We start from the raw sequence: 18647 nt of genomic DNA, 5'->3' as shown, positions 1-18647 counted from the left end.
TCTCCCAACCCTGGGTTCTGCTCCCATCTGCCCAGCACTGGGTTCTGCTCTCATCACCAAGATCAGCCCTAATGAGCTCCGTTGTTTAACTGGGGAAGGAAACTTTCCCCCCTCATTTCCACAAAGACAGATTTTAGTGTAGAGTCCCGGGAGGGTGGCTGGCAGGGAGCCAGGGGTCAGAGCTGTGTTGCTCTGCGACATAAATTACAGCAATTAATGGGCTCCCGTAAAAGACCGCGATCTGTGTTTGCTGTCCAGCGTCATTTCTCCTTGAATTAGAGAGACACTGAAATTAGTTATACAGCCAGCAGAAGATATTTACTGCTTTCTGTTAAATGAGTATCCTCCACACATGCTCACGCTCTACTCTGATGCGTTGAAGGCGTGAAACCAATTTATTTTCAAAACTTCCCAGTGGGTCAGGCCAATCGCCACAGTTTTCAGCCCTTTTACACCGAATTCAGGCTTGGGCTGGACCCCCAGAGCCCTCAGCCCCATGCCGTTTTCTTCCTGAATTTTGGGGCATCCCCTCCAGCTCACGCCTGCTCAGTTTACTTCATCCAGCATTGTCTACATTTCTATACATCTAGATTTCATTGATGTGGATGAGATCTACACTGCTAGCCAGCATATCACTAATAACTTGCATGAAGGTTCTGTATCAGTCCACTCAGGCTGCCGTAACAAAATAGCCCAGCCAGGTGGTTGAAACAACAAGTTTATTGTCTCATAGTTCTGGAGGCCGGAAGCCCAAGGTCAAGGTGTCAGCAGGTTAGATTTCTCCTGGGGCCTGTCTCCTCGACTTGCAGGTGGCCGTCTTCTTGCTGTGTCCTTGCATGGCTTGTCCTCTGTGTGACTGAACCTTGGTGTCTCTTCCTCTTCTTCAAGGACATCAATCCTGTTGGACTAGGGCCCCACTGTTATGTCCTCACTTAACCTTTAACTCGTCCCCTAGTAGTCTTGTTGGGGTTAAGTCTTTAACATAAGAATTTGAGGGGAGACACAATTCAACCCATAACAGGTTCTGATCTAGTTAAAATGGAGTCTTTTCCTTCCAGCTGTACTTCTGTTCATTCATTCAATCATTCATTTATTCATCCAAGAAATGTTTGTTGGGTGTTGTCTACGGACCAGAGAATATTCTGGTTGCTGAAAACATGACAGCAAAGGAGACAGAGCACTGTTTCTGCAGCACCACGGGCCAGGCAGGCTCCACACTCAGTTGATGAGCTCTGTGGGGTTTAAGAGGTGCTGTGCACTATGGGGAGGAATAGACTGGAGTGAGGCTTTGTTGTTCAGTCGCTAAGTCGTGCCTGACTCTGTGACTCCACGGACTGCAGCACGCCAGGCTTCCCTGTCCTTCACTACCTCCCAGAGTTTGCTCAAACTCATGTCCATTGACATGCCATCCAACCATCTCATCCTCTGTTGTCCCCTTCTGCTTCTGCCCTCACTCTTTCCCAGCATCAGGGTCTTTTCCAATATGTGGGCCCTTTGCATCAGGTGGCCAAAGTATTCAAGCTTCAGCTTTAGCATCACTCCTTCCAATGAATATTCAGGGTTGATTTCCTTTAGAATGGACTGGTGTGATCTCCTTGTGGTCTAAGGGACTCTCAAGAGTCTTCTCCAGCACCACGATTGGAAAGCATCAGTTCCTCAGCGCTCAGCCTTCTTTATGGCCCAACTCTCACATCCATACATGACTACTGGAAAAACCGTAGCTTTGACTAGACGGACCTTTTGGTGGTAAAGTGATGTCTCTGCTTTTTAATACAATGTCTAGGTTTGTCATAGCTTTTCTTCAATGGAGCAAGTGTCTTAATTCCATGGCTGCAGTTGCCGTCTGAAGCGATTCTGGATCCTAAGAAAATAAAACCTGTCACTGCTTCCCCTTTCTGCTCATCTATTTGCCATGAGATGTTGGGGACCAGAGTGAGGGTTTGACTGTTAATAGGTGGGTCAGGGGAGCCTGTGTAAGTGGTGCCACCTCAGCAAGACTTGGAGGTGAGGGTGAGAGTCTGTGGCTGGGGCGGAAACACCCCTGTCTCATCAGAGGACCTACAGGGGCGCCCGCAAGTAAGCGGAGGGGCTGAGAGGGGCGGCCAGGAGATGTGGTCAGAGAAGGAGGCAGGCACGTGATGCGTTCTCCAGGCACCTTCAGGACTGTGACTAGGTGTGTCTGGTCGGTCTTTGCTTTAGGGGGGGCTTTCTTCCCAGATGGCACTAGTGGTAAAGAACCTGCCTGCCAGTTCAGGAGATGTCAGAGACATGGGTTCAATCCCTGGCTTGGGAAGATCCCCCAGAGGAGGGCATGGCAACCCACTCCACCACTATTCTTGCCTGGAGAATCCCAGGGACAGAGGAGCCTGGTGGTCTATGGTCCACAGGGTCGCAAAGAGGCAACTTGGCACACACACACTTACACCCTGACCTTCTGGAGTAGCTATTCTGGAAAGATGCAGATGGCTCAGACAAGGTGAGGAGGGAGGAAGGGTACCTGGCAGGGGCACAACCCAGACCCTGGGAAGGAGGCACTTAGAGGGCACCGGGGGACGCAGGAGGCTACTTCTGCGATGGACGCCGGGTACCCAGATGGTACACTTCACTGCTGGTCACGGCTGTCCTTCCAGCTCTCCTTCTCCTTGGTGACTTCTCCCAGCCAGACTCACAGGGAGGGAGAGAGCACTTTCTTTAGCAGGATGACTGGGCGCCTCCAGTGGAGCAGGGGACCGCAGTCCGCCCCCTGTAGCCTGGCAGCGATCCTGAACATCTCTCTGTGTTCTGTCTTACTCTGAGAGGGTCCACCACGGATGCTGTTTGTTCCGTGTCGTCTGATCTCTGTTCTAGTGTGAGCATTTCGTGTCCGTTGTCTGCCTTCTGTCCAGGAATGCACAAGGCTCGCACGTTAACTGGGGAGGAATGGAGTGTCCATCTGTCCATTCTTTCTCCCTTTCCCCTCCCTCATTCCCTTCTCCTCTCCTTACCTCGCACAAGCCTTGGCTGTGTCAGTGGCCCCGTACATGTTGCCTGAGCCTCTTCTGTGTTCCCGACACTGCCAGGCACGGGGCATGGAAGAGTGAGCTCTGTTTGAGTGACTGTGGGGATTGGGTTCTAGAAGAAAATGAATTTACTCAGTCGTGTGTGACTCTTTGCGACTCTGTGGACTGTAGCCCGCCAGGCTCCTCTGTCCAGAGGATTCTCCATGCAAGAATCCAGGAGTGGGTTGCCATTTCCTTCTCCAGGGGATCTTCCCCACCCAGGGATCGAACCTGGGTCTCCTGCATTGCAGGCAGACTCTTTACCGTTTGAGCTATTCTACAAAAAGGAGGAGGCCTGAAAAAGTGGTGAGAAGTGTTCAGCAGGACCAATCCCCAAATCAGGGAGCACTTTGTTCCATGAAGGAGGAAAGCCCTAATGGAACCAATGGAAAACCAGAATGGAGTAAGGGGCTTGTGGATTGCCGTCATGGAGGGTAGGGCGTGGAGGGTGTGGTGCAGCTCTAATTAAGCTGGTTAGGGAAGTCTATGACATGAAGACTTTTGGAGAGGGGGTAACAGTGGCCAAGAGTGTTTCTGCATCACAGTCACACGTGAGCTGAATGCACGTGCACAGGTGGCGTCATATTTTGTAATTTTCACTGTCGAGGGGAGGGCTTTGGTCAGCCCGTGTTGAAGCTGAGAAAGTGGAGGGGAGGTGTTGCTCAAGTGGCCAGCTTACCCATGGCAGGCATAGAGATGAGCCACTGTAGCAGACGGCTGAGGAGAAGGCAATGGCAACCAGTCCAGTACTCTCGCCTGGAAAATCCCATGGGCGGAGGAGCCTGGTGGGCTGCAGTCCATGGTGTTGTGAAGAGGCGGACACAACTGAGTGACTTCACTTTCAATTTTCCTTTCATGCATTGGAGAAGGAAATGGCAACCCACTCCAGTGTTCTTGCCTGGAGAATCCCAGGGACAGGGGAGCCTGGTGGGCTGCCGTCTATGGGGTCGCACAGAGTCGGGCACGACTGAAGCGACTTAGCAGCAGTAGCAGCAGCAGCAGATGGCTGGGACCTTTCTTTCTTTAATTTCTTTTCTTCTTTAATTTCTTCCCTTCCTGTCCTTGCCCTGGATGAGCCAAGCACAGTGCTAGAAGGCCAAACAGCTGCCTTCCTGGAAATGAGAGTGGAGGGTTTTCCCCCCACCGTTAAGAGTGTCTGTGATGGGTGTGACAGCGGGGGAATTGCAGGGTGGCTCAAACCAGTCTGGGCTGGAGAAACAAACTGTAATCTGAGGTCAGAGAGAGGAGTTAGGAGTTGGGAGTTGCTCTGACTGAGAGCCCTGTGTGGGAGGGAATTCCAGGCAGGGGTGGGAGACCTCCAGATGGGATGGTGGTGCAGCCAGCTGCCCAGGAGGGTAGGGGAGGAGAGGGCATGCGGAGACTTTAGGAAGTGGAGGCCCTGGTAAATAAGTACGTGTGGGACCAGGGGTGTGATGGATGGAGGAAGATGCATGGTTGGGCTTCAAGGGCACCTGTGGAGAGAACTGCTTCAGGGGGAGCAGGGGGAAGTGATGGGTTTGGGGAGCCAGTGTGTGTGTGTGGCAGTCGCTCAGTCTTGTCTGACTCTTTGCAACCCCATGGACTGTACCCTGCCGGGCTCCTCTGTCCTTCGGATTTTCCAGGCAAGAATACTGGAGTGGGTTGCCATTTCCTCCTCCAGGGGATCTTCCAGACCCAGGGATCGAACCCAGAGTATCCTGTATTTGCAGGCTTTACCTCTTCGCCACCTGGGAAGTCCCTGGGGAGCCAGAGGACCATTCACATGGAGATGTCCCGGTGCTTTATGACAACCAGAAGGGATGGGTATGGAGGGAGATGGGAGGGGGGTTCAGGACCTCAGGATCGGGGAGGCGGGGATGGGGACACACATGTCTGTCTCTGGCCGGTTCATGTTGATGTAAGGCAGAAAGCATCAAAATATTGTAAAGTAATTATCCTCCGATTTAAAATGAATAACCTAAAAAAAAAAGTTTGGGAAAGAGATGTAAGCAGGATGTAGGTGGTGGGACTGGTCATTAAATGAAGTGGAGGAGGTGAACAGTACATTGCTAGTGTGGGGAGGGAGGCGGCCTGCAGCAGGACCTTGGGAACATCAGGCTGGGAAGAAAAGCAGGAGGCCAGGAGGGATAGTGGCCTCACGGGCTGGGTGGTCAGGACGCCCTGGGGACCCAGGTGAGGACCTCAGGGAGTGGCGGGGGTGGGAGCCAGGTGGGGGGCTTCCTGGCATCTGGTGCTACACACTCTTCCTACACAAAACACACAGATGCTAACAGTGGACACTTATCGAGGGCTTCCAGGAGCATTCCCAGGGCTCACCACTGAAGGTAGGCACTATGATCACCCCTCCATTTTCTGTAACGAGGAAGCTGAAGCTTAGCACAGTCCAAGGCACCAGGTGGGAGGGGCCGACTTTGAAGTCCAGGCATTGAAGTTCCAGCCTGGGAACCTGCGTGTCTGGCTGCTGAGGTCTGCCACCCTCTGAGCTGCCAGGGTGTGGAAGAAAGCAGGAAAGGAACTCTCAGGCCCGACCCCAGCCCTTGGAGGATGGACGCTCGTCCTCGATTCTTACAGTCGCGCTCTTCTGCAGGGCATCTCGTAGGATTGTGTGATGCTCGGGTGGTCTGTGAGTCCACGCGGGTAGCCACAGCAGAAGATCACAGACCGGACATTTATCTTCTCACGTTTATGGAGGCTGGGAGTCCCATATCAAGGTGCTGGAAGGGCTGCTTTCTCACGAGGCTTCTCTCCTTGGTTTGTAGGTGGCTGGCTTCTTGCTGTGGCCTCTTGTGGCCTTTCCTCTGTGCAAGTGTGGAGAGAGAGAGGTCTCTGACATCTCTTCCTTTTCTTATATGGACACCAGTCCAGTTAGATCAGGTCCCCACCCTTAGCTGAAGCTCTAGTACTTTGGCCACCTGATGCGGAGAGCTGACTCATTGGAAAAGATTCTGATGCTGGGAAAGATTGAGGGAAGGAGGAAAAGGGGGCAACGGAGGATGAGACGGTTGGATGGCATCACCAACTCAATGGGACGCGAGTTTGAGTAAACTCTGGGAGAGAGGGAAGGACAGGGAGGCCTGGCGGGCTGCCGTCCACGGGGTCACAGAGTCGAACGTGACTTAGTGACTGAACAGCAACAGTAACCCCACCCTTTTGGGCCCGTTTAACCTTTTTACTGCATATAGCTCTCTCCAAATAGAGGGTTAGGGCTTCAGTGTGTGAATTTGCGGGTGTGGTGGGGGGGGGGGGACGATTCAGCCTGTGACAGATGGTCATCTTAAATCACTATAAAAAATCTGAATTATGTCCACAAGTAGGCCTGAAGATCCATGTCTCTTTCAGAGTTTACGCTTGGTGTGTAGAACAGTGTCAACTATATTTTAGGTGCCTTAGTAAGAGTTTGCTAAAGAAGAAAAGATTCACTCGAGTTTAACATAGTATATTTATTGGAGAAGGAAATGGCAACCCACTCCAGTATTCTTGCCTGGAGAATCCCATGGACAGAGGAACCTTGCGGGCTACAGTCCATGGGGTCGCAAGAGTCGGACACGACTGAGTGACTTCACTTCACATTTATTAAGAAACCAACATGTTCTGGAAAGAAAGCTCTTCTTGGCTCATTTTTACTTAGAAAATTCATTCGGATCAGAGCCTCCTATTCTCCATGCATTCTGATTATTTAAAACATCACGAATAAAAGTGCTGTGATTAAGGGAAGGCTGAATGTAAGAAACACATTGCACATCGTATAATGGGTGACGCATATATGCATGTGTCTGTGATATTAAAGAGTAGTGTCTTTGATCAGTGTTTTCCTTCGTCTCCATCATACGAAGATCCATTTTACATCTGCCTTTTCATTTTGGAGATTGGATGCGTGACCCATCCTTGATGTATTTCAGAGGAATGAATTTTAAAGGCAGTGAAGGGTGATCCAGGATGAAGGGATGAATTATTTTAAATCCTGTTAAGTCTGATCCTATGTAGGCAATCTCAACGAAGTCAATATTTAAAGAAGATGAGAGAGTAGACTAATATTAAACCACCGCCTTGGGATTTAAAAGCAGCTCTGTTCCAGAGAGTTCGAAACACTCAAATGTGATTCAAGCTGCTGCTGCTTCTTTTTTTTTTAATATGTGAAAGTGACAGGTCAAGGCGATTCTTTTTTTTTTTTTCTTGGCTGAACTAAATTTTGAATGCTCTTCAACCTCTACAGGTGGCCTCAGTGAAAGCAAAGCGATAATGATTGTCCGAACATCTTTTTAAGGCGCTCTTATTAAGTGCCAGACATTTTACTGAGTGCTTTGTGAACATCATCTTCGCCTACCCATGGGTCTGTGGAAGGATGTGCTCTGTGCATCCCTCATTCTAAGTAAAATTCTACATTGGAATTTTTCTCCTAAGACGTCACGGGAGTCATTAGGCATGAATGCCTTTCTGCAGCTGGCCCCTCTCCAGAGGAATCAGGATACACGTGTTTCTCTGTCTCCTCCTTCCCCGTGTGGGAGGGAGCTGGGCTTCCCTTCGCCACCGACCAGCCTCCCATCTCTCTTCCTCTGCTTTCTCAGGATCTCCTTCCTGCCGTCACCCCTTCTTCCCTGTATCTTCTGTTTCTCCACCCCTTAGCTGCCGCCTCCTCATCTTGGATCTATTCAAAAAAAAATTTATTTTTTGGCCTTGGGATATTTCCTTTTCTTTTGCGTGAGCTTAGCTATTTAAAGGTTTGCTGATTTTATACACTGAGAGGTATTTTTTTTTGCAGGAGCCTGGCGTGGTGATGGGGTGGGAGTTGCCATATTGTGAGAAGTGCGGTGTCTTAGTTAATGAGAAGCTGATGAGTGATCACTTTGACCTGTGGTCCACTGGTGCTGTGTTCATCTCTCTCTAATAATTTCTCAGACTTTGCTACTTACTTGGAAATGTGGGGGCAATCTTTGAAAGCAGATTTCTCTGTAAAATTTCAGGAGGCTATGCAACTTGAAGCCATAAAAAAGCTGGAGTCTTTGTTTCATTGACCTTTCACAGCGAAACTTCTTTCCCCATATGCTCAGGATGAAACTCACAAACTCCCCTGACAACACCTCCCCCTCCATCACCGCCCCACCCTCCAATCACAAACTCAAAGACCATGTTGGGAGTTCTAGTCTGGTCCATCAACTTGAGTCCTCAGTCCATCTATGCAGATTTAATTTTACTCTTTAAAACTCTCCTGACTGAAGCAGTTTATCTTTTCAGCTAGAGACCCGTCATCACACTGGGCTTCCCCTGGGTAGAATTAGTGCCTGTAAATCTCTGATTACTGTCAAATTAAATTAGACGCCTCCCGTTGCTGATCACTGATCACTGCCAATTCCTTAATTTCCCATTCACCCCCCCACACCATTTCAGTTGTTACATACGAAGGTGATTAAAAGGTTTTGTGTAATCAAGAACGTCATTCCATCTTCAGTATTATTAATACAGAGTTTAGAAGTTTAGCGACGCTTTCAAGTGAAGGTGTTTAAAAATAGAGAGGGGCCTTTATAGGATTACTTCTCTAGGTGGGGCTGCCTAAGGGTTCAGGGTTTTCACAAAGGGACTCTCAGAATCAGTAGAACTTGGGAGCCAAGCTGTCAGGTGATGGTGGAGTGGCCCCTGGTGTGTTGGTTTCCTACTGCTGCTATAAGGGCATGGGCTTCCCAGGTGGCTCTAGTAGATGTGGGTTCAATCCCTGGGTTAGGAAGATGCCCTGGAGGAGGGCATGGCAACCCACTCCAGTAATCTGGCCTGGAGAGTCCCACGGACAGAGGAGCCTGGTGGACTGCAGTCCATAGGGTCACAGAGAGTCGGACATGACTGAAGCGACTTAGCACACACACATGGTATAGTGCGTTACCGCAAACTTGGTAACTTGAAACAACAGAAGTTTATTCTCTCACACTTGTGGAGGCCAGAAGTCCAGAGTCAACTTCACTGGACCAAAGTCAAGGTGTCAACAAGGCTGTGCTCCCTCTGATGGCTCTAGGTGGCTCCGTCCTCTGCCTCTCCCAGCGCCTGGTGGCCGTATTATTCCGTCCCTGCCATGTCTGCCCACTTCACCACTTGGACTTCTCTGTGTATTTGTGTGAAATCTCCCACTGCCTCTATTTTATGGGGACACTTGTGGTGACCTTTAGCGCCACCCAGATAATCTAGGTTAATCTCATTTCAGCATCCTTCACTTTTTCCAAATAAGGTCACATTCACACGGTCTAGGTGTGGGGGCTTAATGTCTTTGGGTGGCCATTATATAACCTACTCCAGGCAATGAAAGAGCTAAATAAATTATCCTCCTAATAATTGTGTGCTCTGTTAAGAAAGGCAGATCGTATTACTGCCGGGCTTTCAGACTGTTTATTCACAGTTCTTTTAAGAATTTCACTGCCAAAGGGTGTAATTTTTAAAACGTTGCAACATAGAGTTGAGCAGACAGAATCTAATTGTACTTTTCAGCGTTCTTCTTTCCGCCCCCACAAGATGATGGATATATATTTGTGTGTATATATATGTGCGTGTGTTATGCATATATACATATATTTTGTCACAAATGAGTACAGTTTTTAAAGCTTTTGGTTTTGTATATACTGAACTGGTAGACCAAACTACAGCCCACTTCTGTGGGCAGACAGCATCAGCCTCACATCACCCTGGGATGTTTCAGGTTCTGATTTATCCGGCCCAGGGGCTGATTGTCCCCTCTCGGTCATATCTGTGGTTTCAGTTCATTTCAGTTCAGTCGCTCAGTCGTGTCCGACTCTTTGCGACCCCATGAATCACAGCACGCCAGACCTCCCTGTCCATCACCAACTCCCGGAGTTCACTCAAACTCACGTCCATCGAGTCGGTGATGCCATCCAGCCATCTCATTCTCTGTCGTCCCCTTCTCCTCCCGCCCTCAATCCCTCCCAGCATCAGAGTCTTTTCCAGTGAGTCAACTCTTCGCATGAGGTGACCAAAGTATTGGAGTTTCAGCTTTAGCATCAGTCCATCCAATGAACACCCAGGACTGATCTCCATTGGAATGGACTGCTTGGATCTCCTTGCAGTCCAAGGGACTCTCAAGAGTCTTCTCCAACACCACAGTTCAAAAGCATCAATTCTTCAGTGATCAGCTTTCTTCACAGTCCAACTCTCACATCCATGCATGACCACTGGAGAAACCACAGCCTTGACTAGACGGATCTTTGTTGGCAAAGTAATGTCTCTGCTTTTTAATATGCTTTCTAGGTTGGTCATAACTTTCCCTGCAAGGAGTAAGCGTCTTTTAATTTCATGGCTGCAATCAGCATCCACAGTCATTTTGGAGCCCCCAAAAATAAAGTCTGACACTGTTTCTTCATCTATTTCCCATGAAGTGATGGGACCGGATGCCATGATCTTAGTTTTCTGAATGTTGAGCTTTAAGTCAACTTTTTCACTCTCCTCTTTCACTTTCATCAAGAGGCTTTTTAGTTCCTCTTCACTTTCTGCCATAAGGGTGCATATCTGAGGTTATTGATATTTCTCCCAGCAATCTTGATTCCAGCTTGTGCTTCTTCCAAGGGCCTGATAATCTCCATTAAAATGGGCGAAGGTGGTCAAAAGGTACAAACTTATGGCTGTAAGGTAGAAGGATGTAATGGGCAGCGTGGTGACTGTGGTTGGCAATGAAGTGAAAGCAAGTGTTAGTCGCTCAGTGAGTCTGACCCTTGGGACCCCGTGGACTGTAGCCTGCCAGCCTCCTCAGTCCACGGGATTCTCCAGGCAAGAAGGCTGGAGTGGGCTGCCGTTTCCTTCTCCAGTAGTTAGCAATACCATACTGTGTGTTTGGAAAGTTGCTAATATTGAAGATCATAAAAATTCTCATACACACACAAGTTTATAACCATAGTGATAGCTGTTAACCTGGTTTATTATGGTAAACATTTCCCAATAGAGACATACAGTAAATCCTTATGTTGGGCACCTAAAACTAATACAATGTTATATTTCAATTACATCTCAAATTATTTTAAAAAAAGAACTGTTCTAGATGAAATGATGGAGAAGGCAATGGCAAGCCACTCCAGTACTCTTGCCTAGAAAATCCCATGGATGGAGGAGCCTGGTAGGCTGCAGTCCGTGGGGTCACTAAGGGTCGGATACGACTGAGCGACTTCACTTTCACTTTTCACTTTCACACATTGGAGAAGGAAATGGCAACCCACTCCAGTGTTCTTGCCTGGAGAATCCCAGGGAAGGGGGAGCCTGGTCGACTTCTGTCTATGGGGTCACACAGAGTCAGACATGACTGAAGTGACTTAGCAGCAGCAGCAGCAGAAGAAATGATAAACTGTTTATAGCTAGATTAAGCTGTTTTCAGCTAATTTTGCTTCACTGATTTGCTTGGTTAGTACCCTGTTGGTGACTCGTCGTTGATAAAGTACTGTAGTGTGGCAAAGTGGGGAGTGGTCCCTGTGTTAAGGGGAGGGATTGGTGCTTTAAATGGGATCGCAGGTGGTAGTTATGATGGGAGCATACGATCGGCGTGTTAAAGAGACTTTCTGGAAGGAAGGTGGGACTGGAGTTAGTGTCTGAGGATTAGAAGGTGCAAAGAGGGTGGAGAGTAGCTGGTCAGGGGCAGTGAGGAGGCCTGCTCTGGGGAACTGGGAGTCTGGGCTGAACAGTGGCTGGGTTGATGGAGAAGAAGCTTCAGTGCTGGGCTGAGCCTGTGGACCTTGCCCGACGGGCAGCAGGGAGCCCCCAAAGAACTTCAAGCAAGAAATCAGAGTTCTAGACCCACCGATATCAAGGCAGGGCAGAGTGTGAATTCAAGGGGCCGGGATGAGTATCACAAAGAGGTAGGACATTGATGTCATAGTCCAGAGCAGCGGTGGCCAGACTTTTATCACAAACTTGTCAAGAAAATAACATTTGAAGCAGACACAACAGTGTGAAGCAATTATCCTTCCATTAAAAAATTACAATTTGAGTGGTGGTTGCCAGGACCTGGGAGGACTTAGGGATAGAGGATTAGTGTTAAAAAAAAGAAAAGAAAAGAACAGTTGAGCCCCTTTGCACAAACATGTATCTGCCTGTGTGTTGTTCAGTCACTCAGTCGTGTCTGACTCTTTGGACCCCATGGACCGCAGCACGCCAGGCTTCCGCTCACCCGACTTCGTGTCCATTGAACTGGTGATGCCGTCCAACCGTCTCATCCTCGGCCCCCTCTTCTCCTCTCTTCAGCCCTTTCCCAGCATCTGTCTGTCTACCATCTATTAGTCATTTACTAATTAATCTATATCACACCTCTGTACCCTGAATGCGTTATGAAGCAGCTGCAAAATATAATTACAAAAAAAAGAAATAGAAACGGAAGGTCCAGTGTTTCTGTCCTGCAGCCCAGTGGCTTGACAGCCTCATAGAAAATGCCCCTGGGGTTGCTAGCGTCTCACACAGACTCAGGGCATCTGAACGTGGGAGGCAAGGTCCCAAAGGAACCCAGCCTGGCATGGGAGCAGAGAGGAAGGAAAGGTGAGAGAGGCAGTTAGCACAAGCAGACGATGAGGTGACACTGGCCGGTCGCCTTAGAGAGGAGAGAAGACGTAAGGAAGAAAAGAAGAGGTCAAAACAGTGGTGTGTTTTAGGGCTGGGCAAGTGACTTGGTGATAGCCAATGAAGGAAGGGTGGGGAAGGCGGAGACCTGGGCAGCAGTCTTCTCTCCCCCTTCATCCCTCCGTCCTTCCTTCCATTCTCCTTTCCCGCCCTCCCTCCTTCCTTCCTTCCCTTTCTGTAAAGCTGGAAGGTCTACACATGTGGCATGTTGATTGTGGGGAAGTGACCCAGGAGGGGCGTCCAGGCGGCAGCGGAGATGTCTCTGGAGCAGTGGCAGGTTGGGCCTGCCTTGTGGCCAAGAGTACCTTTGTCATGATTCAGAGGGAAAGAGGTGATCACTGGAAGCCAGCGGCAGCCAGGCCTGAGGGCCCGGTGCGGAGCAGAGAAGGGTAGGGAGGAAGGGCAGGGCTACCAAATCCCTGGGCATTGCACCCCTCAGCTCCCTAAACATGTCCCAGAACCGAAGATGGAGGCAGATTTGGCTGTTTCAGAAACGAAGGCTGGGGGGACCCAACCTGGAGCCATTACAAGCTCTGGGTGGGGTGGGGGTGGGTAGGGGCCTTGGCTGGAGGTGAGCTTGGTGTTTTCTCCACAGGATAAAACACCAGGCTTGACACTGACTCGTCACTGAGCCTTCCAGACTTACTCGAGCTGGCCTGAGTGAATGTCATTCTCTTCCTTCCTGGTTGACTCTTCTGACCTTTGCTGATATAACATTTTTCTTTTCTCCCGCGATGCTATTTCAGATCAGGTTTTGCTCCTGGTGCGGAGAAGGAGCAATGCGTCTTCCTAGGGTTTTGTTGGCTAGTCAAGGGGGTAAACTTTGCCTGCAGTGTCTGGTAACAGCCGCATTCCTGGTGTCTCCTTAGGTGGCCATCAAGGTCATTGACAAGAAGCGAGCCAAGAAAGACACCTATGTCACCAAAAACCTTCGGCGAGAGGGGCAGATCCAGCAGATGATCCGCCATCCCAACATTACCCAGCTCCTCGATATCTTAGAGACGGAGAACAGCTACTACCTGGTCATGGAGCTGTGCCCTGGGGGTAACCTGATGCACAAAATCTACGAGAAGAAGCGGCTGGAGGAGGCGGAAGCCCGGAGGTACATCCGGCAGCTCATCTCTGCGGTGGAGCACCTGCACCGGGCCGGGGTGGTCCACAGGTAAGGCCGCGCCGTGACGCCGGTCACCAGCTCTGGGCCGGATGCACGGCACCCTGCTGCAGTGCCAGCCCCACGAGGCTGAGTCCATCCTGGCTCTGTCCTTTAAATAGTTATGTGACCCTGGCCCGGCTACTTAACCGCTCTGAAGCTCAGTCTCTTCTTCCGTAAAATGGGAGTAATCATGACACTCATCTCATAGTTGGTATAGAGGGAAATGAGTTGTTACACGGAAAGAACTTGGAGCTGCGTTTGGTGTGTAATAGGGACATTTCAGGTGTTGGCTGCTCTTGTTATTATTATTTCCAAAACAGTAAACACTCTTGCTCAGGTGCCCGGAAGGAGCGTCGGTGTTCAGATGGCGCGAGAGTGTTCTTAGCAATGCCTGATGGCACTGTCACTGTGCTTACTTTACATATGGTAGTTGTGCAGTAGCTGTTTTATTCAATGGAGTTGAACCACCCCGTGAACTGTGGACTTGCCTCTGAAAGTGAGGCTTGTTTCCCATAAGCCAAACTAACCTTGCAAATAATTATGAAAAGCAAACATTTTTTTTTTTTTTTTTGGAATAGCTTCTTCCCTCCTGAGGAGGAGCTTTGCAAGCAAACTGAATGGAGACAGAATTCTTAGCAGTGTTGCTGTTGGTGGTGGGGGCTGACTTTTAGCGCTAGACTAAAATAAGGTCAATAGAATATAGTAAAATTTAAAAAAATGAAAGTGTCCTCTTTTCCTCCCGAAAAAGTGTTGACTTCATCAATAAATGCATACTTCTCCCTTCATGGAGTTATAATTCATAATTACTCTGGGTTGCTGAGAAAAATTAGGGCTCATGTTTAATTGATTCTCATTTAAAAAACCAAGATCAAGGAATTATATAGATATGCACACACATGTTTAAAAATTTTGTATTGAGATATAGCTCCCATCCGATTAGTTATCATTTTAAAGGGTGCAATTCAGTCATTTTCGGTATATTCAGAGTTGTGCAACTATACTCACTGCCTTAATTCTAGAATATTTCCATCACCCCCAAAAAGAAGCCCGGTACCCACTGGCAGTCACTGTCCATTCCCACCCCTCCCACCAGTCCCTGGTCATAACCACTAGTCTTCTTTCTGTCTCTATGGATCTGCCTATTTTGGATCTTGCATATAAGTGGAAACAATATATGGTCTTTTATGAGTGGCTTCCTTCAGTTAACTTTACCAATGGGCTTAGCACCCAGAAAGCTCTGCCTTGTGTGCCTGAATCTGGGACACGGTAGGGAGGTCTTGGTGGAGGGGCAGGGAGACACTGAGGGGAAGTACCAATCTTGGGTTGGGACTCACTGTGGGGGAGTCTCTGGTACAGGGGGGACATGGGGGGAGGCCCCAGGCTGGGGGTTGTGGGACATAGAGGGGGCGGGAGGTCCCGGGCGTGGGGGACTGGGGGGAGTGGGGAGGTCCCCAGCTGGGGGAAGGGGACCCTGCGGGAGGTCCCGGGCTTGGGACTGGGGATAGGGGGGAGGTCCTAGGCTTGTGGGGGAACTGGGGGCAGGGGGGAGGTCCCAGGCTGGGGGAGGGGGGCACTGGAGGGAGGAGCCAGCCTTTCCCAGGCCCCTTTCAGTCAGATCATGTCCTCACTAAGGTAAGAAAATCTCTCCATGTACGTATTTTTTACACTGTCAGGAAATCACGATTCATCAGAACTCTTTTGAGTTTTGACCAGCAAGGAAGGGAACATTCAGAAATTGTGAGTGAATAACCCTATTTTTGGCTCTTGTTAACAACCCTCTTGTATAACCTGCGGTGTCAGAGCTCTGCCGTGATGGGGGACATTGATGATCGTAAGGATGCCTGGTTTGGTGGTGAAGATGACAAAGGAAGAAACCTCGCGAATGAATCAGCTTGGGTTACCCACTCCGCTGGTCATGGAGGAAAAGAGAACTGGGGGTGGAGCTTTCCGAGGGACTCAGGGTGTTATTACAAGGGTTTCATGCTGTCAAAAATCAGATGCGCCCTGGCTCGGAGCTTTGGGGACAACAAAGGGAAAGCCAGCGAAAGCTGTGCACTGCTTGCTGGTCCCTCCCGCAGGAAATTCTCAACAACCCTTTTAAAGTAATTTTTACAAAATCCAATCCCTCTCAGCGCAATTACTGTCAGAACGTCAAAGGAATGCATTTAATAATGTTTTGATAGCAACGAGGGTGCACTTTTTCTCTCTCTGATCTCCGGCATTCTGCTTCGTTCCCTACCTCTTTGGAAATACATTCATCAGCCAATAGTGGCAAAGGCTCAGATCTTTTGAAGTTAGGGAAGGTTGGAAATACAGGTGTCATTCTGGAGGAATTCTTCATTTTCTCCACTAGAAATCTTGCTAATGAGTGTCAGCGCCCGGGCACAGGTGATTAGGTGGTGGAGACATCACAGGAAACTGTTTCCAATATATTCCTGGGTGGCTATATCTGGAATGTCTTGAATTTCCAAAGGTTTTGAATGTCTCGTTTCTAACAGCCATAATCTAGTAATAGACTGTAGCCTTTTTCAGTGGTGGAGAATTGCCTCCTTTATGCTGCAGAGGTGGAATGAATTCATAAATTATTCCAAGGTTGGGCTTCCCTGGTGGCTCAGATGGTGAAGAATCTGCGTGCAGTGTAGGAGACCTGGGTTTGATCCCTGGGTTCAGAAGATCCCCTGGAGAAGGTAATGGTAACCCACTTCAGTATTCTTGCCTGCAGAATCCCGTGGACAGAGAGGAGCCTGGTGGGTTACCGTCCATGGAGTTGCAGAGTCGGACACGACTGATGGACTAACGTACACACACATTTCGAGGTTATAGTTTTCAAATGAGGAAGAGAGTTTAGATTGTATCTCAGAGATGTCCTGGTTCCCTAGCGGGAAGATTTCTGAGCAAACAGATTGGATCATCCAAAAGGATTTAGGATGAATTTTGGTGGCTATGTTATATGATTTAAAGGGCTTTAGGTGATGCGTGTTAGAGGCTGCTTTAAAAAGCATAGTTCCTGATGAGTCTGATACTGTATCGTCATATCATCGTCAGCTTAATGCCTGGCAGAGCCCTCATTTCCTGTGAAATTAAATCTAAATATTTAATTATCGACCCAGAGCTATTTAAATATCATTTAAAGGAAATGACTCTTTAAAAATCATGTAACTATTACAAGTAGAAAGGTAAAAAGGAAACCAAACATCTATACAGCAGATTTCCTTAGCGGGGAGAGGACTTTATTTAAAACCAAACCTGGGCTTCCCTGGTGGCTCGGTAGTAAAGAATCTGCCTGCCAATGCAGGAGATATCAGTTTGAGCCCTGATCTGGGAAGATCCCATGTGCTGTGGAGCAGCTAAGCCCTTGAGACGCAACTATTGAGCCTGTGCTCTAGAGCCCGTGAGCCACAACTACTGAGTCCGTGCTGCGATTACTGAAGCCCAGGCACCCTGGAGGCTGTGCTCCCCCAACAAGAGAAGCCCCTTCAGTGAGAAGCCCGCGCATCACCACTAGAGAGTAGTCTCCTCGCGCCACAGCCAGAGAAAAGCTCTCGCAATAACAGAGGCCCAGCACAGCCAAAAATAAACAAAGTTATAAAAAGAAAAAAAAGACCTGCCCTATACCTTTTGTGTCATCTGCTGCAACAGTGTGGTTGTTCACTTATGCAGAGTTAGAATGTGGACCTCACATCTTCATTACACCCTCTGACGACTGCCTGAGATAAGTTTGGGTTTAAAATCTAACAAGGGTTTCTTTTTTCCCATTTTTCTTTTTCTCAAATGGGCTCACACCAACATCTGATGGTTTTTCTGTCATACAAAAAGCGTTGACCTTAACATGCATCATCAGGAATGCTGATTCTGCCGAGAGGCTCATTTGAGATTCAACTGTTCATTCAAAATAACAAAGTCCAATCAAGCCGTACAGACAAAACATACCCTGGTAATACAATACTGCCATCCCTAAGCAGGAAGAGACAAGCAGGACTGGGGGTGAGAGAGACGCGTGATCAAAGGGACCAGGCGCCCGCGTGTCAACCCGCTGCTCCCAGAGCCGTGACCCCAGTCACTCATCAGGGCTGGGAAGGGGCCTTCTGCACTCTGAGGAATGCTGGGCAAGAGAGGGGACCCTTCTTTGTTCTCGTGAGCCTGACAAGAAGCAGCTCCCACCTGTGCTGATGGGGTTTTAAGAAGTTCTTTTACCTTTTTGGTTTCCTTTGGAGAGGGGAGAGAGGGGAAGGCGGATGAGAAAGGGGTGACTTTTGCTTAACTTGGGGGGAGGGGGCTGTTGGAGATCCCAGGGCCCAAGCACTTATTTGCAGACACTGGTTATGTAGATTGAAGTTTCTTTTGTTTAATGGGGACTGGAAAACATGTTAAGAAATGCGGGATTTCACAGAGCTCTAGCCTGACAAGTCTGTGGATTGGGGTACACCGTGGTCGGCGTGTGGATTCTAAGCCAGGCTGCCTGTATGCACGTTCCGGGTCTGCCACTTAGAAGCTGCAGTGGGCAAATTTCTCAGGCTTTCGTGCCTCGCTTTCGGAACTACACAATAGGGGTAAGGGATTATCCACTTCATGTGGGTGTTGTGAGGATTAAATGAGTCAACTCCCGTTAAGTGCTCAGCTTGAGACCCTCAGGAAGTACTGAGGATATGCATGCTGTAACTGCCACTGAGTCCACCACATTCATTTTTTCTGTGGAGGCCGAGTTCTGTGTGTTCAAGGCCCCAGCGCTGTTCTCTGCTTGTGTTTCTTGCTTGGTTGTGTCCGACTCTTTGCGACCCCATACAGTCCATGGAATTCTCCAGGCAAAAACACTGGAGTGGGTAGCCATTCCCATCTCCAGGGCATCTTCCCCACCCAGGGACCGAACC

At 49.0% G+C, this 18647-nt stretch overlaps 1 protein-coding gene across 1 annotated transcript in view; it reads left to right on the top strand.

Annotated features, from left to right (window-relative positions):
* HUNK (hormonally up-regulated Neu-associated kinase) overlaps positions 1-18647 on the top strand; it is a 129829-nt gene that overhangs the window by 34258 nt on the left and 76924 nt on the right. Inside the window, exon 2 of the mRNA XM_055421394.2 lies at positions 13496-13788. Coding sequence (XP_055277369.1) covers positions 13496-13788 — 293 coding nt within the window. The remainder of the gene's footprint in view (positions 1-13495; positions 13789-18647) is intronic.

Source organism: Moschus berezovskii, chromosome 1, assembly GCF_049115385.1.
Source record: "Moschus berezovskii isolate FMDL1 chromosome 1, NW_MosBer_1.0, whole genome shotgun sequence".
Lineage (NCBI taxonomy): Eukaryota > Metazoa > Chordata > Mammalia > Artiodactyla > Moschidae > Moschus > Moschus berezovskii.
Note: the sequence above shows the minus strand (reverse complement) of the source record. Positions and strands in the feature narration are given on the sequence as shown.